At 42.2% G+C, this 16,554-nt stretch overlaps 1 protein-coding gene across 1 annotated transcript in view; it reads left to right on the top strand.

The window, feature by feature from the left end:
- flt1 (fms related receptor tyrosine kinase 1) overlaps positions 1–16,554 on the top strand; it is a gene marked incomplete in the record, with an annotated part of 38,233 nt that overhangs the window by 4,527 nt on the left and 17,152 nt on the right. Inside the window, 10 exon segments of the mRNA XM_014002255.1 lie at positions 1,191–1,315; positions 4,731–4,896; positions 4,989–5,125; positions 6,232–6,403; positions 6,597–6,714; positions 6,834–7,003; positions 7,109–7,256; positions 13,994–14,117; positions 14,349–14,457; positions 16,063–16,365. Of these exon segments, the coding sequence (XP_013857709.1) occupies positions 1,191–1,315; positions 4,731–4,896; positions 4,989–5,125; positions 6,232–6,403; positions 6,597–6,714; positions 6,834–7,003; positions 7,109–7,256; positions 13,994–14,117; positions 14,349–14,457; positions 16,063–16,365 (1,572 nt within the window).

Below are 16,554 nucleotides of genomic sequence, written 5' to 3'. Positions count from 1 at the left end.
TGTGTCTTTACAAAGCTGCGTGCGGAAGTGCACTTTACGTGCGTGTGCGAGGATGAGAAGAATGCCCGTGACTTGGTGGTGTGCGAGGGCAGAGGAGGCACGATGTCTGCCCCCGGCTGCTCCTCCCTGTCCTGGAAGGTGACGCTGGCTAGCCTTCGAGCCGCAACAAGTAGCAGAGCTGGGCCGCACGCCAGGGTCACAGGGCACGCTACTGTTTGGCCAGCGGGGCCCCCGGGGGGGCCATCAATCGCTCGGGTCACCATGTCCATTAAGCATCGCACTTGGCCTGCAGCTCGGTTCAGACGCTGCCTCCCTCCTCCAGTCTTCTATTAGGAATCAAAGCGAGAGAAGGAAGCCTTCAGGTCTACTAGTCCTTGGGGTACTTTTGTTCGAAGGTTCAGAGATTTGCTTTCCTAGAATAACACCCTAYGGTCACAAACAATACAGCGAGCAACACCCACACCTTTGAATGGCACAGACGTTTTACTGTAGCCGAGCAGAGCTGAGAAAACACACAGAGAGGCTGTTTGTTTGCTTCTAAACAATCTGTTTGTTTATTGTTGACCACAAGCTGTCATCTGCTGAATGGGTATTCTGTGAGTGGGTGTGGAGGACAGTGTATATTTTGGAGTGTGTGTCTGTTTTTGTTTATTGCTGAGATGCTTGGAAGTGCATGTGCGATTCTTGGTTTGTGTGTTGGGGAGTAAAATCAGACAGAATTTTATTTCCTTTTTTATTTTTTTATGTGTATTAACTTGCAAAAGTTTTTGGGCTATATATTCTCAGAAAAACGTATGATAAATTTAGTCTGCATTGTGGTTTTTGTTTAAAGTTGCAGTAAAACATCCAAAGTTCCAGTTTGATCATTTTATTTGGAAACAAGGAATACTAAAACGTTGCAAAAAATATTTTGCATCAGTGTACGTCACATATTACATAAAATTCCAGTCACCAAACATTTGGTGTTTGCACAAAAACAAACTAATGCACAATTAATGATACACTTCCAGCTATTATTTGCATCTCATGCCACACATCAAGTGCCCTATTTTAGTGAAGAAGATGAGGTTGGAATAAAAAAAATTGGCTCGAGGCCTTTTTTTATTTATTTTTTTGCTTATTCTTCTTATTATTTTGCATGCTTATTCTGTGCACCATGTGTGTCCCTGACCGCAGTGTTTGGGTTTCAGACAGCCGGCAGCCATTTGTAGAACACGAAGGAATGAGCACAGATGTGTTGTACATGAAGGTGAAGGAGCCACTGGTCATCCCCTGCAGGGTCACCCACCCCAACATCACCGCCACACTGCTCAAGGTTAGTGCACAAACTGTTTCTATCACGTGTTCCGACTCGTTTCAGAGTCCTACATGGGATTGCACTCACGTCACACTCTGTCCTCCTCGGCCACATCCCTCACAGCCATGCGAACATCCTCGCTTCTTGTCCTGTGCACACGCAGACGCGCCATTTCTCCCCGTCAGGATCATTCACCACATTGTTCTCGTCTTGGCAGCCATCACAGTGTGGCGTGTGTGTGTCCGTTTGTTTGTGTCCATTTGCGGATATGTGTGAAAGTGTGTGCGGATATGTTTGTGAGTGTTGGCACTTGAGTGTTGAGTGAGGAGGAGAGCGGACMGAAGCCTTTAGAGCACTCGCTGTCTGCATGCGTATCTGTGTGTGTTTGTGTAAAGTGGTACTGTGTACGCTACAGTGCCCATTTCCGATACAACGAGGATCCGTGCTGGCATCGGTGTACCTCTCTGGAAACAGGACGCGGTCCTCTTGGCCACTGGCCATTACCACTTCCCACAGCTTACCCTCCTCTTCTTGTTGAGGAATAATAGCTGACAACTTTCCCTAACTGATGCTTTAAACAGCTGACAGGACTGAAATAGTCAAGGCTTCTGTTGGCCCTCAATCAACTTTGAGTGTTACTGACAGAAATCTTGATCTTACAAAAGAGTAAGATTGTGGTAGATTCCTTCCGTCTTGGAGCAATTCCAGTAAAATAAAATATGGTCATTTGTGCAAACTTAATTTAATAAGCCTGTTAACTAACTGTTAAATAACTCTGTTTAATTTAGCATTACACAATTATTTATAGAGATTAATACGTTTTATAATTGTAACACTTACAGTGCACATACCAGCAGAACACCGTACACCCTTCGGGTTGACGGATAAGCTTTACCTCAGGTAGAGGACTTTAAGAGTCTGGGCGTCTTGTTCAGGAGCAACGGTGGAGCGATGGACTGGTCCTCAGTAATGAGGGCATTGCTTCGGTCAGTCATGGTCAAGAAAGAGTTGAGTCAAAAGGCAAAGCTCTCCATTTCCTCGATTTACGCTTGGAACATGACCGGAAGAACAAGATCCTGGATACAAATGTCAGAAATGAGCTTTCCTCCTTGGAGTGGCCCGGCTCAGCCTTAGAGATGGGGTGAGGCACGCCATCATCTGTGGGGAGAAGCTTGTAGTAGCTGCTGCCCCTCCGCAACAAAAGGGGTCAGCTGAGGTGGTTCAAGCATCTTATTAAGATGCCTCCTGGACGCCTGACTTTGGAGGCTTTCCAGACACATTCCACTGGGAAGAKACTCTGAGGAAGACTCAGAACTCACTGGAGGAAGTGTGCATCTTCTATGGCCTGGGAATGCTTGAGGATACCCCAGGTAGAGCTGGAGAGTGTCAGCGGGGAGAGGAATGACTGGGTTTCTTTCCTGGACCTATTGGCTCCACAACCCACCTGTGGATACGTGGTAGAAGATGGAGATGAAAACGTCAGGGGCAGGARGTGTCCAGATAAGCCACTATTTCTTGAGACTTTTCTTTCAAAAAAGCAGCCACAGTCATGGAGGGGCAATTAAAAAAGGTCTGGACTAAATAAACAAAAACAAATGTTGGGGAACCTTAAATGTTTAGGATAAAGGAGGTGTATCGCACCAGGTCGTGCATGTCATGTCTTCACACACATGCTTTTGTTCTGCCTCCAATTCCTGACAAATATCTGGAAGAGCTAAGGTAATTAGTCTAAAAATAACTCTCCTCCTCTTCCTTCACCTCCCTCCTCTTCCCCTGCGCTGGCCGGTTTGAACCAGGAGTCTTCTCACTGTCACAGCCTCTGGAGTGTTTTTTTCCTGGGAGGAATTTGCACTTTGCCAGGGTCTCTGCTCTGACCCTTCTCAACTCGAACAATACCCACAAGGCTCTGCTTGCTCACTTAAGTTGTGAAAGTGAGGCCCGGGATGACGGGGCTGACCTGCGGTTCCAGTCGAAATGTCTATATCCTGTAGTAACAGGACGCAAGGAGTCACGTTTCACATATCCTGACTCCTTCGCTCCTCCTCTGCTGCCACCTTCATCGTCACCTTGTCTCCATGTACAGTAGGATGGATGGGAGAAGGGCCATGGAGGGCACTGAGCGCGCTCAGACAGGGCGTCAGTGAGTTCGGAYCGAGGAGGTGGAGGGAAGCACCCACTGCACAGGACCTGAGAGGGGAGGACAAAGGGGTCAGAGGCGTCTTAGAGGGTCACCTCACTCTGGGAGGGGGGATATCAGTCGGTTCACACTGGGGGTGCAGCGGCGTGCGATGAAGGCGGCGGGGGGCGGGGTCTATCTTTTCCCTCGAGAAAGGGTGGGAGGCTTCCACGTCACTGAAAAAAAACATTTCCGAGTAGCTGCCTCAAAGAAAACAACAAGGTTATATAAGTTACACAAGTGTCCGATCAAGAAATACAACGGAGAGGATGGAGCTTTAATCTTCTGCAGTGGGGCTGTCAAAATCAGTTACACAAGTGGGTCTTAAAGAACRTTGTGTCAACATTAGGGTTGAGCAATATTGGCAAAAAAAWTWATCACTATTAATTGTGGTATTTAGCCGATAACGATTATTTTGACGATYAATCCCCTGGAGTCCCTTGRCAYCCTTAYGTCCTAGTCACATGACCAATTTAGWGGGAAAGATTTGCTCTTTGTAAAAAATCTGTACCAAACTGTGTCAAAATTACAGACTTCAGGCTGTACATCAAATTTTAAATTGTGTTGATAAAATAAATTACAGMACTTTCTTGTTAATGTTCATCATATTTGAAGCGGAGAGGAGCACCRAGCGGACTGACCGGAGTAATCCSCAGTCAGTCTCTCTGGTGGCATTAATCGTATTAATCGTCAAGTGCCAAAAAATAATCGATTAATGTTTTTCTGATGATTAATTGMACACAATAYRATTATGCCCAACCCTAGTCAACATACAATACAACAGATAGCTTTCCAAGGAACAAATTTAAATTAGGGTTTTTAGGCACTTAGCCACAGGTTATCCCATTGAAAGATAAAGACAACTTTCAGCTATACCGTTCCTCTTCTGTAGTTAGTTTTTTATACTTGGCACTTCTTGTTTTACCTCCTCTTGTCTATTTTTCATTTTTAGGCACAAATTCCACAATATGCCGTCAGAGTTTTGGTACATTACACAACTTGTGTGGAAAAAGTTGCCAAATCCCCTAAAAAAAACGTCTAAAATGTAGATTACTTTCGTTATTAAAAGTAGCTCATTACTAAATTAACAATTACTCAGAAGATTACTCAACAACTTTCTGAGGTGATTCATTTCTGCATGATCACTTCACKTCATGTTATTAAACGTCCGATCTGCTGGAATGTACTGTCACAGCTCTGAGCTCATCATTATAGTTCTGCAAAGCATGTGATTCCTCTTCCTGCTTCTTCCCACAGAACTTCTTTACGCCGGTCCCGTTTCCAGGCCCGAACATCATTTGGAAAAGCGAGGAAGGTTTCATCATCAAAAATCCCACCTTGTACAACACCGGCCTCTTCAGCTGCCAGACCGTCGTCGACGGCGTCCCTTACATCTCTCGTTCCTACATTGTTCACAGACCAGGTTGGCCTGCCGCCTCAGCCGAAGCACACTGATGAACGTGTAAACGTGAGGTTTCTGTTGGTTAATTAATTTTTTTTCCTCACGTGTCTCAGTGAACAACATCACGGCGGTCTTTCTGAACACCAGCACACATGTGCAGGCCCTGAAGGGCGAGAGACTGGCCTTGAACTGCACCGCCACCGCAGAGCTGAACACCAGAGTCAACATCACCTGGGACTACCCTGGAAAGGTCAGACCTGCCTTCTGCCGGGCAGAAACATGTGGTCCGAAAGAACAGCAGAGCTTTGGCTGAAATGGAAACTTTGTGAGGAACCTTGACTCAGTCTGATACACAAACAGATTACTACTTGGCAACCTGGTGTATATTTCCTGTCTGGGTAACAACTGTAATCAGGAATAAAAAAATAATAATAAGTAGGTCCTCTGAATGGGTTGCTCTTTAGTGAAACGTTTCGTCTCTCGTCCAAGAGACTTCTTCAGTCTGATGAGTTTCAGGTGAACTCAGCCTTATAAGCACTGCCTCCACCTAGTGGACAAACAGGTTAGTCACATGCAAAAGAGGGCCATCGCCTAACAATAGGCTTGATTAGCTCTATTGTTCACAGAGGGTCATGTGCTCCACCACCTGACTTATCGGTTTGGATGCCATGGTTCTTAGATGTCGTGTTATCTGTATGCAGTGAGGCGATGGCCCTCTTTTGCATGTGACTAACCTGTTTGTCCACCATATGGAGGCRGTGCTYATAAGGCTGAGYTCACCTGAAACTCATCAGACTGAAGAAGTCTCTTGGACGAGAGAYGAAATGTTTCACTAAAGAAGAACCCATCCAGAGRACCTACTTATTTTTTCTTTTTGATTTTTTTTCTACCTGGATTACTGAGATGCATCAGGACATTTAATCTGGAATGTTTCTATTATTTGTACGACACTSACTTATACTTACTGCTTTTGAAGGAAGTAACACTAAAAAGTGAACATGRTCAAATTCAAAGCAATGCAACAAGACATCACACTGTATCATAGTGTACTGCATTGTAGCAAAATATTGAATACAAATACTTTCTTTAATCGCAAAACTTGTCAAGAAGCCTCTTTAATGTGTTATTTAGCCCCTTYCTTGCTATTCAACAGCTTATCAATAAATGACAATACATCAATTGATTTCCACAAGATTAAAAAGCAAAGAAATAAACATYAGATTGAAAAAAGCAATCCTTGTTTGCTGTAAATCCAGCACAAAAATATGATTTTTAAAAAAAAATCACATTAATGTCGTATTAGAAAACGACTGTAAGAGCTCTCCCCGTGCTCATTCGTTTCTCTTTCTCTCTCAGAGCATCGGCGCCGGCTCCAGTTTTAGGAGGTTGGTGAAACATCGAATGCACATATTGTCCTACAGCATCCTAATCATCCCAGCGCTCCAGCGCTCAGACAGAGGCGACTACACCTGCCACGTCACCAGCGGCCAGCAACACAAACAGCAGCTGGTCTCCGTGATGGTCTACAGTGAGTCTCCTTCCCTTGCCACGTCCTGACGTTTCACCACAATCACATGCTCAGATTGCATCAATGAATTCATTTTGAATCATTTTTCATTTGTACAATGAGTCACTCAGATAAGGACTCATGACACAACAATTACCAAAATTCTGCATTTGCTCCCCTACATGAACGTGTTTCTATGTCTYCCGGATTTCAGATCGCCCGTTTTTACGACTCAAGCCCAGAAATGAATCTGTGCTGGTGGTCCAAGCGGGGCAGAAATCTTACAAAATCTCTCCCAAACTGCGAGCATTCCCTGCCCCTGAAGTTATCTGGTAAGAGAAATTATTTCTTTAAACCTTATTTTTACTTAATTGAAGCCTGTATATTTGGTAAAATGTTGGAATGTCATAAATTCCTTCCATTAAGCATTAATGTACATGGCCTACGGCAGGTTGAAGGACAACAGGAATGCAAAAGACCAGTGTTCCAGATACCAACAGGATGGGACTTCCCTGATCATTAGGGATGTTGCAGAGGAGGATGCTGGGAACTACACAGTCCGTGTGGAAATCCAGCAACACAAACTCTACCAGAATCTCACATTCACACTCGTGGTTAATGGTGAGTCACGTTAAAGTAACTCAGSCTCAGCCCTGATCATCTTCTCTAACTGCAGCTGTTCAACGTTGCTTTAGCATCTGTGTGTGTTTGCTTCTTGAACCCCAGTGAGCCCTCAGATTGGGGAGAAAGCGGTGTCGTTACAAGACCCCGGCTCTGTGCCTCGGGGGAGCAGAAAAAAGCTTCACTGCACGTCCCACGGGGTCCCGCTGCCGCACATTCAGTGGCGCTGGCACCACTGCCCACCTAAAGGCCTGTAAGTAGCCGAAGAAGTGCTGCAGATACATAAGCAGCTTTAGGTGTCTTTGGAAAAGACTAAACAAGCTTTAATAATTTTTACTGATCACATTTTGCCAGAACTGATTTATTTGATTTTAAAGTCAAATGAACTTAAAAAAGGTGTTTTGTTCACTATATGGTTCAGTACCATAAATTTAGCAAAATATAAAGAAAACTAAATTATTGAAGAGGATTAGGGCCCCAAATTTTTTTTTCTCAAAACTTTGAGATTAAAGTCAGAATTCTGACTTTTTTTCTCAAAACTTTGGGATTAAAGTCAGAATTCCGACTTTATTTTTTAAGATTAAAGTCGGAACTCAGGAAAAAATTATTTCTTTTTTGCTCTGTGACTTTAATCCTCTTCTGTACTAAATAGTTAAAAAAAAATTCTCAACTTGATTTTAACTAAACTCAACAAACGTTACTGCAGCAAAATATGACGTCTATTGTAATTTTATCAGATTCTGTTTATTTAGATGAGATCATTGTGAGTGTATTTGGGCTTGTAAGGCTAAAAGTGATGTAATACTATAATGATACGCTCAGGGATGTTTATTTTACTGTACGTTAGTTGTTAGTGTGTCTGTGTGTCTGTGTGATTTAAAAAAAAACAGACATGTTTTGTCTTTGTCAGCATGTGCTCAGACAGCATTTCCTTCTTGTAACCAGAACAGATGCATTCTAAGGCCTTTTATGTGCTGGAATGTGTTAGAATGTGTGTGTGTGGGTGTGTGTGTGTGTGGGTGGGTGTGTGTGTGTGCACCACATGTGAGGGTGTGTTTTTGTCATGCCTGTATTTGTGTTTGTTAGTTCATGCAACTCTTTTTCCATTTTTCTGTTCTCATTCTGTGCACTTTTTTCCCCCCTCATGTTTGTTCAAGTGCATATAAATATGCAAAATATATTTGTGTGTGTTTGTGTGTGTGAGTTTTTGTGTTTGTGTGTGTGCCTTCACAGACACAGAACACGGTGTATCTCAAACTTAAAAGGACAGGGGAAGAAAAAAAAAATCCGCACATCAAAAGAGGCCAGTTCCGTGCTCTCAGTCACGATTTGTTGGTTTCTAAATCAAACGCTATGATTTAATGAATTTCCCGTGCAGGACGCAGGGTGAGAGGCCTGTTTATTATTGTGATTGCACCATGCATCCTGTGATGCTTTTTCTCTTATATCTGACACACTATATACAAAGTTCTCATGAGAAATGGCCCAACCCAGGGATGCACCGGGACAGAAACCGTCAACCTAAAACACACGCGAGTGTTAAAGCAGTCACTTGGCAGGAACTCCGAGCTGTTCTTGGAGGCGAGACACTTATTGTGTCCCTAACAGCCAAGTCAGAGAGGTTAAGTATTAACTGAGAGCACCCCTCCTCAGAGACTCGCTGACTTCACCCACGTACTTGACCTGTGACCCCGGCACTCTGGCACCAAGCCATGACACCCAAAATAATTTACATAATGAATTACACCATCACTGTTATATCTATGGTAAAAGCTGTACACTCTGCATATTTATTTTTGAAGAGGTCAGATGCAATCTGCGTGTGTGAAAGACATCTATTTTTTTAGGTATCATTTGGGTGCATTAAAACTACAGTGTTCTGTTCAATAATGATCTGTAGATTGTAATCAATTCAATAATCCATCATAAAATAAAAACCATGAGAACCTATATATTGAAAGCTGCAGCTGATTGTGATGTTTTTGCAGATTACAGCTGGCCTCTTCGCTGTCTGACTTGTGGTCCTTTGTGAAGCTCTGTTCTGGTTCAGTGTAAACGTCTGTACTCAGTGTGTGTCTTTGGATCAGTGGTTTTGCTTGGATCCTCACTGGGCCCCTTGTTCTTTGCAGCCCGGCTGCACCACGAGCCTGACGCCGTGCCGGAGGAGGCCCAGGGACAGTGGGCCAGGCAGGCCCAGAGTGATGGGTGGTCTCTCGCCTGGGTCCAGGGTCCACTCCTGGGGTCTGGCCCTGGGAACCGCGGCGCTCTTATCTGGCCCTGGCAGGAGGCGCGCTGGGCTTCCTGTGCAATAATCAGAGCGCTTTTCCTCTCGTTGTTTGGCTTCCTCTCCGACGCGAGACGCTTCCCAGCGGCGTGATTGTCCCTTCGTCTTCAAACGTGGCACAGTCCGCTTCCTCAAAAGCTTGATCTATTCTTGAGTGCACCCCCCCACCCCCTCACACACACACACACACACACCCATTCCCTGCAACTCTGCTGCAGCACCCCCCAACCCACCCCCCATCACACACACACATACCTCTCCAAACCTTTTCCTTCACCAGCTCTGCCCTCCTCTTCAAACCCAGCATCCCCCACATCTACAGAGGAACTACACCCCACGGCCTTTACCCTGGAGCTCACCTCCTCTTCCTCCCACTCATTAAGCCCCCCCACTTACAGCCAGAACCCTCAGCGACGATCCTGTGCCTGACAAACTGTAAACTGAGGAACAAGACATGAGCACTGCTGAGCAGTGAAGACCAGAAGGCACAGGAGTTAAATAAGCCACAACGCTAAGAATCAAACTGATTGTTTATTTATTTCTGCCCAGATCAAGGCCGCCCCTCCACCCCCCACACCAGGCTAACCTGTAGTTTTGTGCTTGTTACATTTCACAGACACTATGAGCCAGAACAAATGCAATTCCATCTGCTCACCAACTGCATTTCTGGAGCTGCTTTGCCTTTTTTTTTAAATTGTGTCCTAGAGTGGTACTATAATGGGTGCATGAACGGCACCTGTCTCAAACCCCGATCTGATTCTGGCATCCGCAAAAAAAAGCTGTGAGTTTTTGTCTCAATTTGTAGCCGCAGGTGTGAAGGATAAACGTGCTCACCTTGGACGGGTGAAACAAGAGAGGACAAGCTTTGTGTTGCCCATCATGGGACGCCTTCAGCTCTCCATTAAAGGACTAAAAGGTTGGCAGAAGCCTACCATGTAGGAGGTCTGCACAGACCAGAGACTATCCTGTGTTGTCCGCTGTCATCCCATGATAAAATGTCTTCTTTGTGTGTCAAATGATGTCAGTATAACAGCCATGGTATATTTGTATTAAAAGTTAATACCTAAATGTATGTGTGATATTATAAGCCATTTTTAAAAGACAAAAGTGTCATTTGTGGGGTTTTCGGGGGAGTATATGTGTAAACTGGTCAGTATGTGTAGTTTGTTTAAGAGTGTGTGTATGCACGTATCCCATTTTACGGGTGTCTGCCAATGTGATTCCGTCTCTGTATACAGAAGTTTAATGAGTAATATATGAATCTAATATTTAATAATTTTATACAACTAACTTACATATGGGAAATGTCAATATTTGCCAACTGTGTATGGATCTGTTAAGATGTAATGAAGTGTTATATCATTTCTTTGTGTTTTTGCATTAAAGTTTGCTTACGTTTGTGTACTGGTTTCGTACAGTCCGGTGATTATTTTGGGGGGTGGGACAGGAATTTCCAGGGACAGAGGTAAACGTGTATTTCAGGCAGAAGAACAGGACAGGAGGAACAGAGCAGAGCAGGAGACGACCCCCACTGATACAAAACTTAGAGCCGTCCACTCAGGCTGCTCACCCTGTTGGCAGGCACACACTGTATGAATGTGAATGTCTGCATGCATCATTACTTTTTGTTTGTTTCTAACAGTATCCATGTCCTTACATCCATCCTACTAATTTTATCTGAGTCWGAAAGCAGCTTTGAGTGAGAATGATTTTTCCTGTGAAGCGTGGGAGTGTTGGTTAATCTGAGTGGCGAGGAGGTGGGTGTACATGTGCACATGTGCGTTTGTGCTGACCGTGTGTGTCGAGCCTGTGGTGTCATGCACAGGGTGGGTCTTTCTTTTTAGACACACACACACACACGCACACACGCACGCACGCACGCACGCACGCACTATCTCAATGCCAAGAGGAAAAGTAATCAAGGAGCAGAGAGGAGCCAAGCTCAGGGAGTGGCCCAGGAAAACAGAAAAAGAATGACGACAAGGATGCAGAGAGAGAGACAGGGAGCAGTGAAGGCCAGTGGCACATTCCTAAACAGGCAGAGGATCAATGAGCAAAGTGGAAATGATCGTTTATTCTGTGGATGTCAAATAACGAAGGTGCAATGTTTTATGATTTAGCATTATTTTAAGATTCCTCCACAATAGCTTACTTATTATTTGACCATTCTGGTTCAGGTGTGACTTTCCAATAAGTTTCCTTTAATATAAAAAGGAACATGAAATCAATGGTTATAGTTATCAAAAAATATATAAACAGATAAAAGCTGCATGTAAAGATATAGTCAACGATCTATTTGGATATTGTAGCATCGAATAATACAGTTCTTGATGTGCATGTGCAGTGTATGTACTTTGGTCTGGATGCCTACATCCTGTTCATAAAATATACAACAAGCAGTGTTATTATCTACCTACCAGTACGTTTTAGCTTTGCTCTGCAGACAGTCCAACATCCGGCAACATTGCTGTGTATACAAGTATGCTAGCACATCAGAAATGCCAATAAATCCCATTTATTAGATCGTGTACAAAAGTCAGCCAAACGATTACCTGTTTCACGCATGCGCATGACACTTGGACCTAAAGATGTGCATAAAAAGGGGGCAAATACATTATGACATCCATCAAATTAAGAGAAAAATGAAACTTATTAATTCAGAATCATAGTAAACATTTTCAAAGAACTTTATCACATAAGATTTGCACGCCATATGTGCTTTCTTGTGGATTTAGTTGTGTTTTAAGCAGGTGAACCCCCCCTCTGTAAAGTTCATTTGGTTTCTTCCTTCTCATCTATTAGCATTATTAGCATCCTAAAATCGACGTTAAAAATACAGCAAAGCTGGAAAAGCAAAAATTTTAATTTCAWTCAACTATTTTTGCTCCTTGTGTTAAGGTAAGTCTAGTGTAAACATTCATTTAAAATTACTTTTAAAACTTTTCAAACAGCTTGTAACTTAGTGTCATTAGCATWAATAGCTTTTGAACCTGCTTGTCGACGAGGGTGGGGTTGTTTGGAAAAAAGGTCAATATTTGAAATACGAAGTACAAAATTGGATTATTATTGTTGTTATTAAGATATTCATTTTACCAATAAACAACAACACATAAACATAAAGCTTAATCAAAGCAAATACCAGTAGGAAAATTATATAGACTATGTTTCTAGACTAGAGAACATACAGTAGATTGCACATAAACTAATATATTTTAAAGCCTGTTTTCAGAGTAATGTATTTTTGTATTATATATATAGTTATAGTCCATATTTAACATTATTGTAGATTTAGGTATTTAAACAAAACACCAAACCATCTTAAAATGCAAAATCTTTTTTATCTGTTTGTGTGTGTCCTTGAAAAAAACTGAAAATCTAATAAATTCCTTTTTTTTACACTTCCTGAGCAAACAAAGCTTTCAGTTTGCAATACTATGACTGAATACCAGTTCAGTCTTAGCAGTGTGTGTAACTCTTTCTGACTCATACACATGTGTAATCCTGGTAGTAAGACTATTAGTTAATAGCCTGGCCGCCTACGGTTGGTTCTAATCCACCTCCTCTACTCCTCTGTAGAAAAGCAAAGGGAAGAAGAAGGGGCTGGTTTTTCAGGCTAATTAGTTAATGATTACAACTAGAATTGCAAAAGATTACAAAATGAAAAAAAACACAATAGCTCACATGTTCCAACACACTGCCTGTAATTACATCAAAACTTCCTCTTTTATGGTTTAAAGATATTCATGTGGTCTAACAGGTACTTTTATTTAACGCAATTTGAATTCCCAAAATTTGAAGGATAGTTTAGAACAAGAAGCATAGGTAATGCCATCACAGTTAAATGTTTGTTGGTGTTCACTGTTTTTTTTTAAATTAAAAAACCATTTAATCCTCTTGGTCTTAAAAAGTTATCCCTGCTGTATTTGTTTGATAATTTAGGTGGTGATCTAATACATTATTATATCTTGAATATGAAATGCAAAAGAAGATTAAAATACATGTCAGTTAAATAAATGTGAACAAAAAAAACTCATGAAGGAGATTTTAAAAGAGATTTGGTTAAATTAAGTGCAAAAGTTCAGTAAAAATGGCAAATGTGTCACTTTCTGACTGAACTAAAATGTTCATCTTTATGATTTAAGTAGGCATGCATGACGGCAGCAAGTTTGTGTCAGAACATCAAATTAACCTTGAGGGGAGAGTAATTTTCCATTGAACTACAGAGCGAAGTTATCAAGCCTCTTCTCCTTTTCTTGTGTGACTTCACGATTTTTCGTCATGAGGCGAGTTGTGTGGTTTGGTTTGCGTAAGCTCCAGTTCCCACCCTGGTGTGTAATCTATGGATTCAGGCTTGTGCTAGTCATTGAGGTACAGGAACTTTGGTCCTGGAAATGTGGGATGATGTCTTAAGAATGGAAGGAAGCTAATTGACAGGATGACAATACCACCCCTGCATCCTCTTAAGTCAAACAGTCCAATTTCAGCTTGAAGAACAGGGAAAGAGGACATGGTGTTGTTGTTAAAAATGCTTCAGTGAGTCACATCAAGCACCAATGACCAAGACACTTCCCAGGACTGAGATCCTCCCCCTGCTGAGCACAGCTGAGGAAAAATACACCCACTCACACACCTGGAATTATCAAATCATGTCTTCTGTCAACACAGCTGAGATCTGTCCCTCTCCTGGTCCTATTTTTCCTTCAAAGGTGCGTGTGTCCAACATCCTCCTCGTTATGGAGCCCTGTGAATGAGAGTCTCCCTGCTTCATCTGCATACAACCCCATCCTGAGTGTTACACACACACAGGAAGTGCTGCAGGGGAAGAAGAAGGTAGGTAAAACGCACAGAAGATGCAAAATTTCCTCTTCAACATTGTGAACGTGCCAATCGATCATCAGAGTAATCTGAGAAACCTACACTAGTACTTATAATAGAAAGCTTGGGCACTGTGTGGTAGTTGTAAGATGGCAGGATGTCCGGCTCAGAAACCTTTATTGTGTATTTATTTGGGCCATAAATAATTTCATGCCCTGCTCATCAGGATGTTTTTGTTCTCTGCAGACAGTGGGGGTTCTGACTGTTGCAGAGGCCTCAGTGTCTGGAGTCTACCGCTGCATCGCCTCCAACTCTTTAGACACAGATCAGCTAGACTTCCCCTTCTACGTCACAGGTAATGTCAGACAAGAGGAGTATTCACAAGTGTTGTCTTCTCAACTACTACTTAATAAATCCATTGTTGTAAGAGAAAACTCACATTTTAAAAATTGTAATTAAATTTAAAACATTTTAGCAGGAACGAAGGGATTGTTGTCGATTACAAGCTTCTGTAGTAGCAGGGAAAAGACATCTTCTCAATTCAATTCAATTCAAAAATAGCACACAACTCAGGATAAAGCATGAAAATAGCAGACGTAAAAGGTATTGCACCAATTTTCCCACGCTGCTAAAAAGATCTCAAAGTGCCTGTGATGTGTATATACTGTACTTCAAATACAGAAAGTCAAATAAAACAACTTTATATTTAAGAAACTTTGCATAATACACATGATTTTATTCATTTTGTCACATAAATCGCATATTTTCTTTTGAACTTGACTCAGCTAAAGTGAAACAGGAAGTGACATCAAAGGGGAACTCTTTAAGAAAGATAACTCTAGTCTTTAAATAATATGTAAACTTTGACTCTTCTTCATCTCTCTGATCGTGACTCAAAATAATCTAAAGAAACRTCAGATTCTTCTCTACAGCCTGTGTTAGCTATTGTAGCATCACTCTGCTCACATGCAGACATTCCCCTTTGACGTCACTTCCTGTTTCTTCACATGCAAATGTCTCAACAACRTTTCATGTCAGCAGTGTGAAATTAGTTTTTGCAATATTTTATTAATGTTGTCTTTCCAAAAATGTGTTCATWTTTATTACGAAAATTTGATGTCACAGGCACTTTAATGCTGAAGCTGATCTCAAACTGACGTCTAAATCTAAAGCAGGACTTTCCTGCAGCATCACAAAATGTGAGTTGAATTTTAACCAAATTCAGCTTTTAAAATCTACAAMACGATCTGCGGGTTATTTTGATTTTATAGCACAGAGCAAAGCACAATAACAAAAGTGAAACTGAACACAAATTTCCACACTTGGATAGGAAGAAATCTCCAACAGTTACAAGACACATTAAAGTGCAGATTTGTGAAATGAAGTGGAAACTAAAGAAGTTACACATTGATTAGTTAGATTTTTTTTTTTTTTTTTTTTTTTTTTTTTTGGTGCAATGGCAACACCAGATTTAGGTCAGAAGCAATGCAGGTCAAACAGTTTTTTTGTGAATGTAAAGGAATGTGTATATGTCGGTGTTGTCTGGTTGTATGTGAGCAAGAGCGAAACAGGAACCTGGAGCTCTTATCGTTCCACTTCCCCATGCAGCGCACTTCCTTGGTCTGGCAGGTCCGCTTTATTTCTGGAGGCCTTGGGGTGTTCGGTAAAGATAAACACTATCTGCCAACAGGAAACTCTCAAGCCGTTTCCACGGGAAGTTTCAAATGGCTAAAGTAAATAAAAAGTCTTTTCACTGTATTCCACTAGCTGTTTTTGCCCACAATAGCCATTCAACTTTGTCATCAAAGGTTTGGAAAGTGGAGGATCGGTGGAATCCTGGTTTCAGGCTCCATGTCGAGACACTGAGCGGGCCGATTTGTCCCAAACAGGAGGTCCGACAAGTGTCGTGTGTTGCTTCCTCTCCTGCTTTACTTCTTCACCCTCTTTCTGTTTCCCTCAGATGTCCCAGGGGGCTTTAGTGTAAATCAGCTGGAGGAGGCCAGAGAGGGCGGGGACCTCCATCTCACCTGCTCAGCAAATAAGTACCTGTACACGGAGTTGTCATGGCATCGCGTAAACAACACAGGGGAATCCCTTAATTCTGAGTTAAACAGTCGTCAGCCCTCATTGGGGGAGTTTTCCACGTCTCTAGTTTTGTTGTTAAGCAACCTGAGTGCCGGAGACTCTGGAGCATACAGATGCTCCGCTCGCCACGTCATCACCGRGCAGGAAACACACCTGGATGCACAGGTGGTGGTCACAAGTGAGTAATGTCTTTTTCACACTCTCTTAATTTAAATCTTTATGATCTGTGAGGGAAATGTCATCAACTTTATTACAAATTTTATTTATTTTTTTCTCTTTTTTAGATTTTTATTTTCTGATCCATGAACAGTTTTAGTTCATATTAAATACTTGATCAAGCTTTTTAATGTATTTTATGTATCTATAT

This window comes from Austrofundulus limnaeus, unplaced genomic scaffold, assembly GCF_001266775.1.
Source record: "Austrofundulus limnaeus strain Quisiro unplaced genomic scaffold, Austrofundulus_limnaeus-1.0 Scaffold12, whole genome shotgun sequence".
Lineage (NCBI taxonomy): Eukaryota > Metazoa > Chordata > Actinopteri > Cyprinodontiformes > Rivulidae > Austrofundulus > Austrofundulus limnaeus.
The sequence above is the reverse complement of the archived record's forward strand: the minus strand, read 5'-3'. Positions and strand labels throughout refer to the sequence as shown.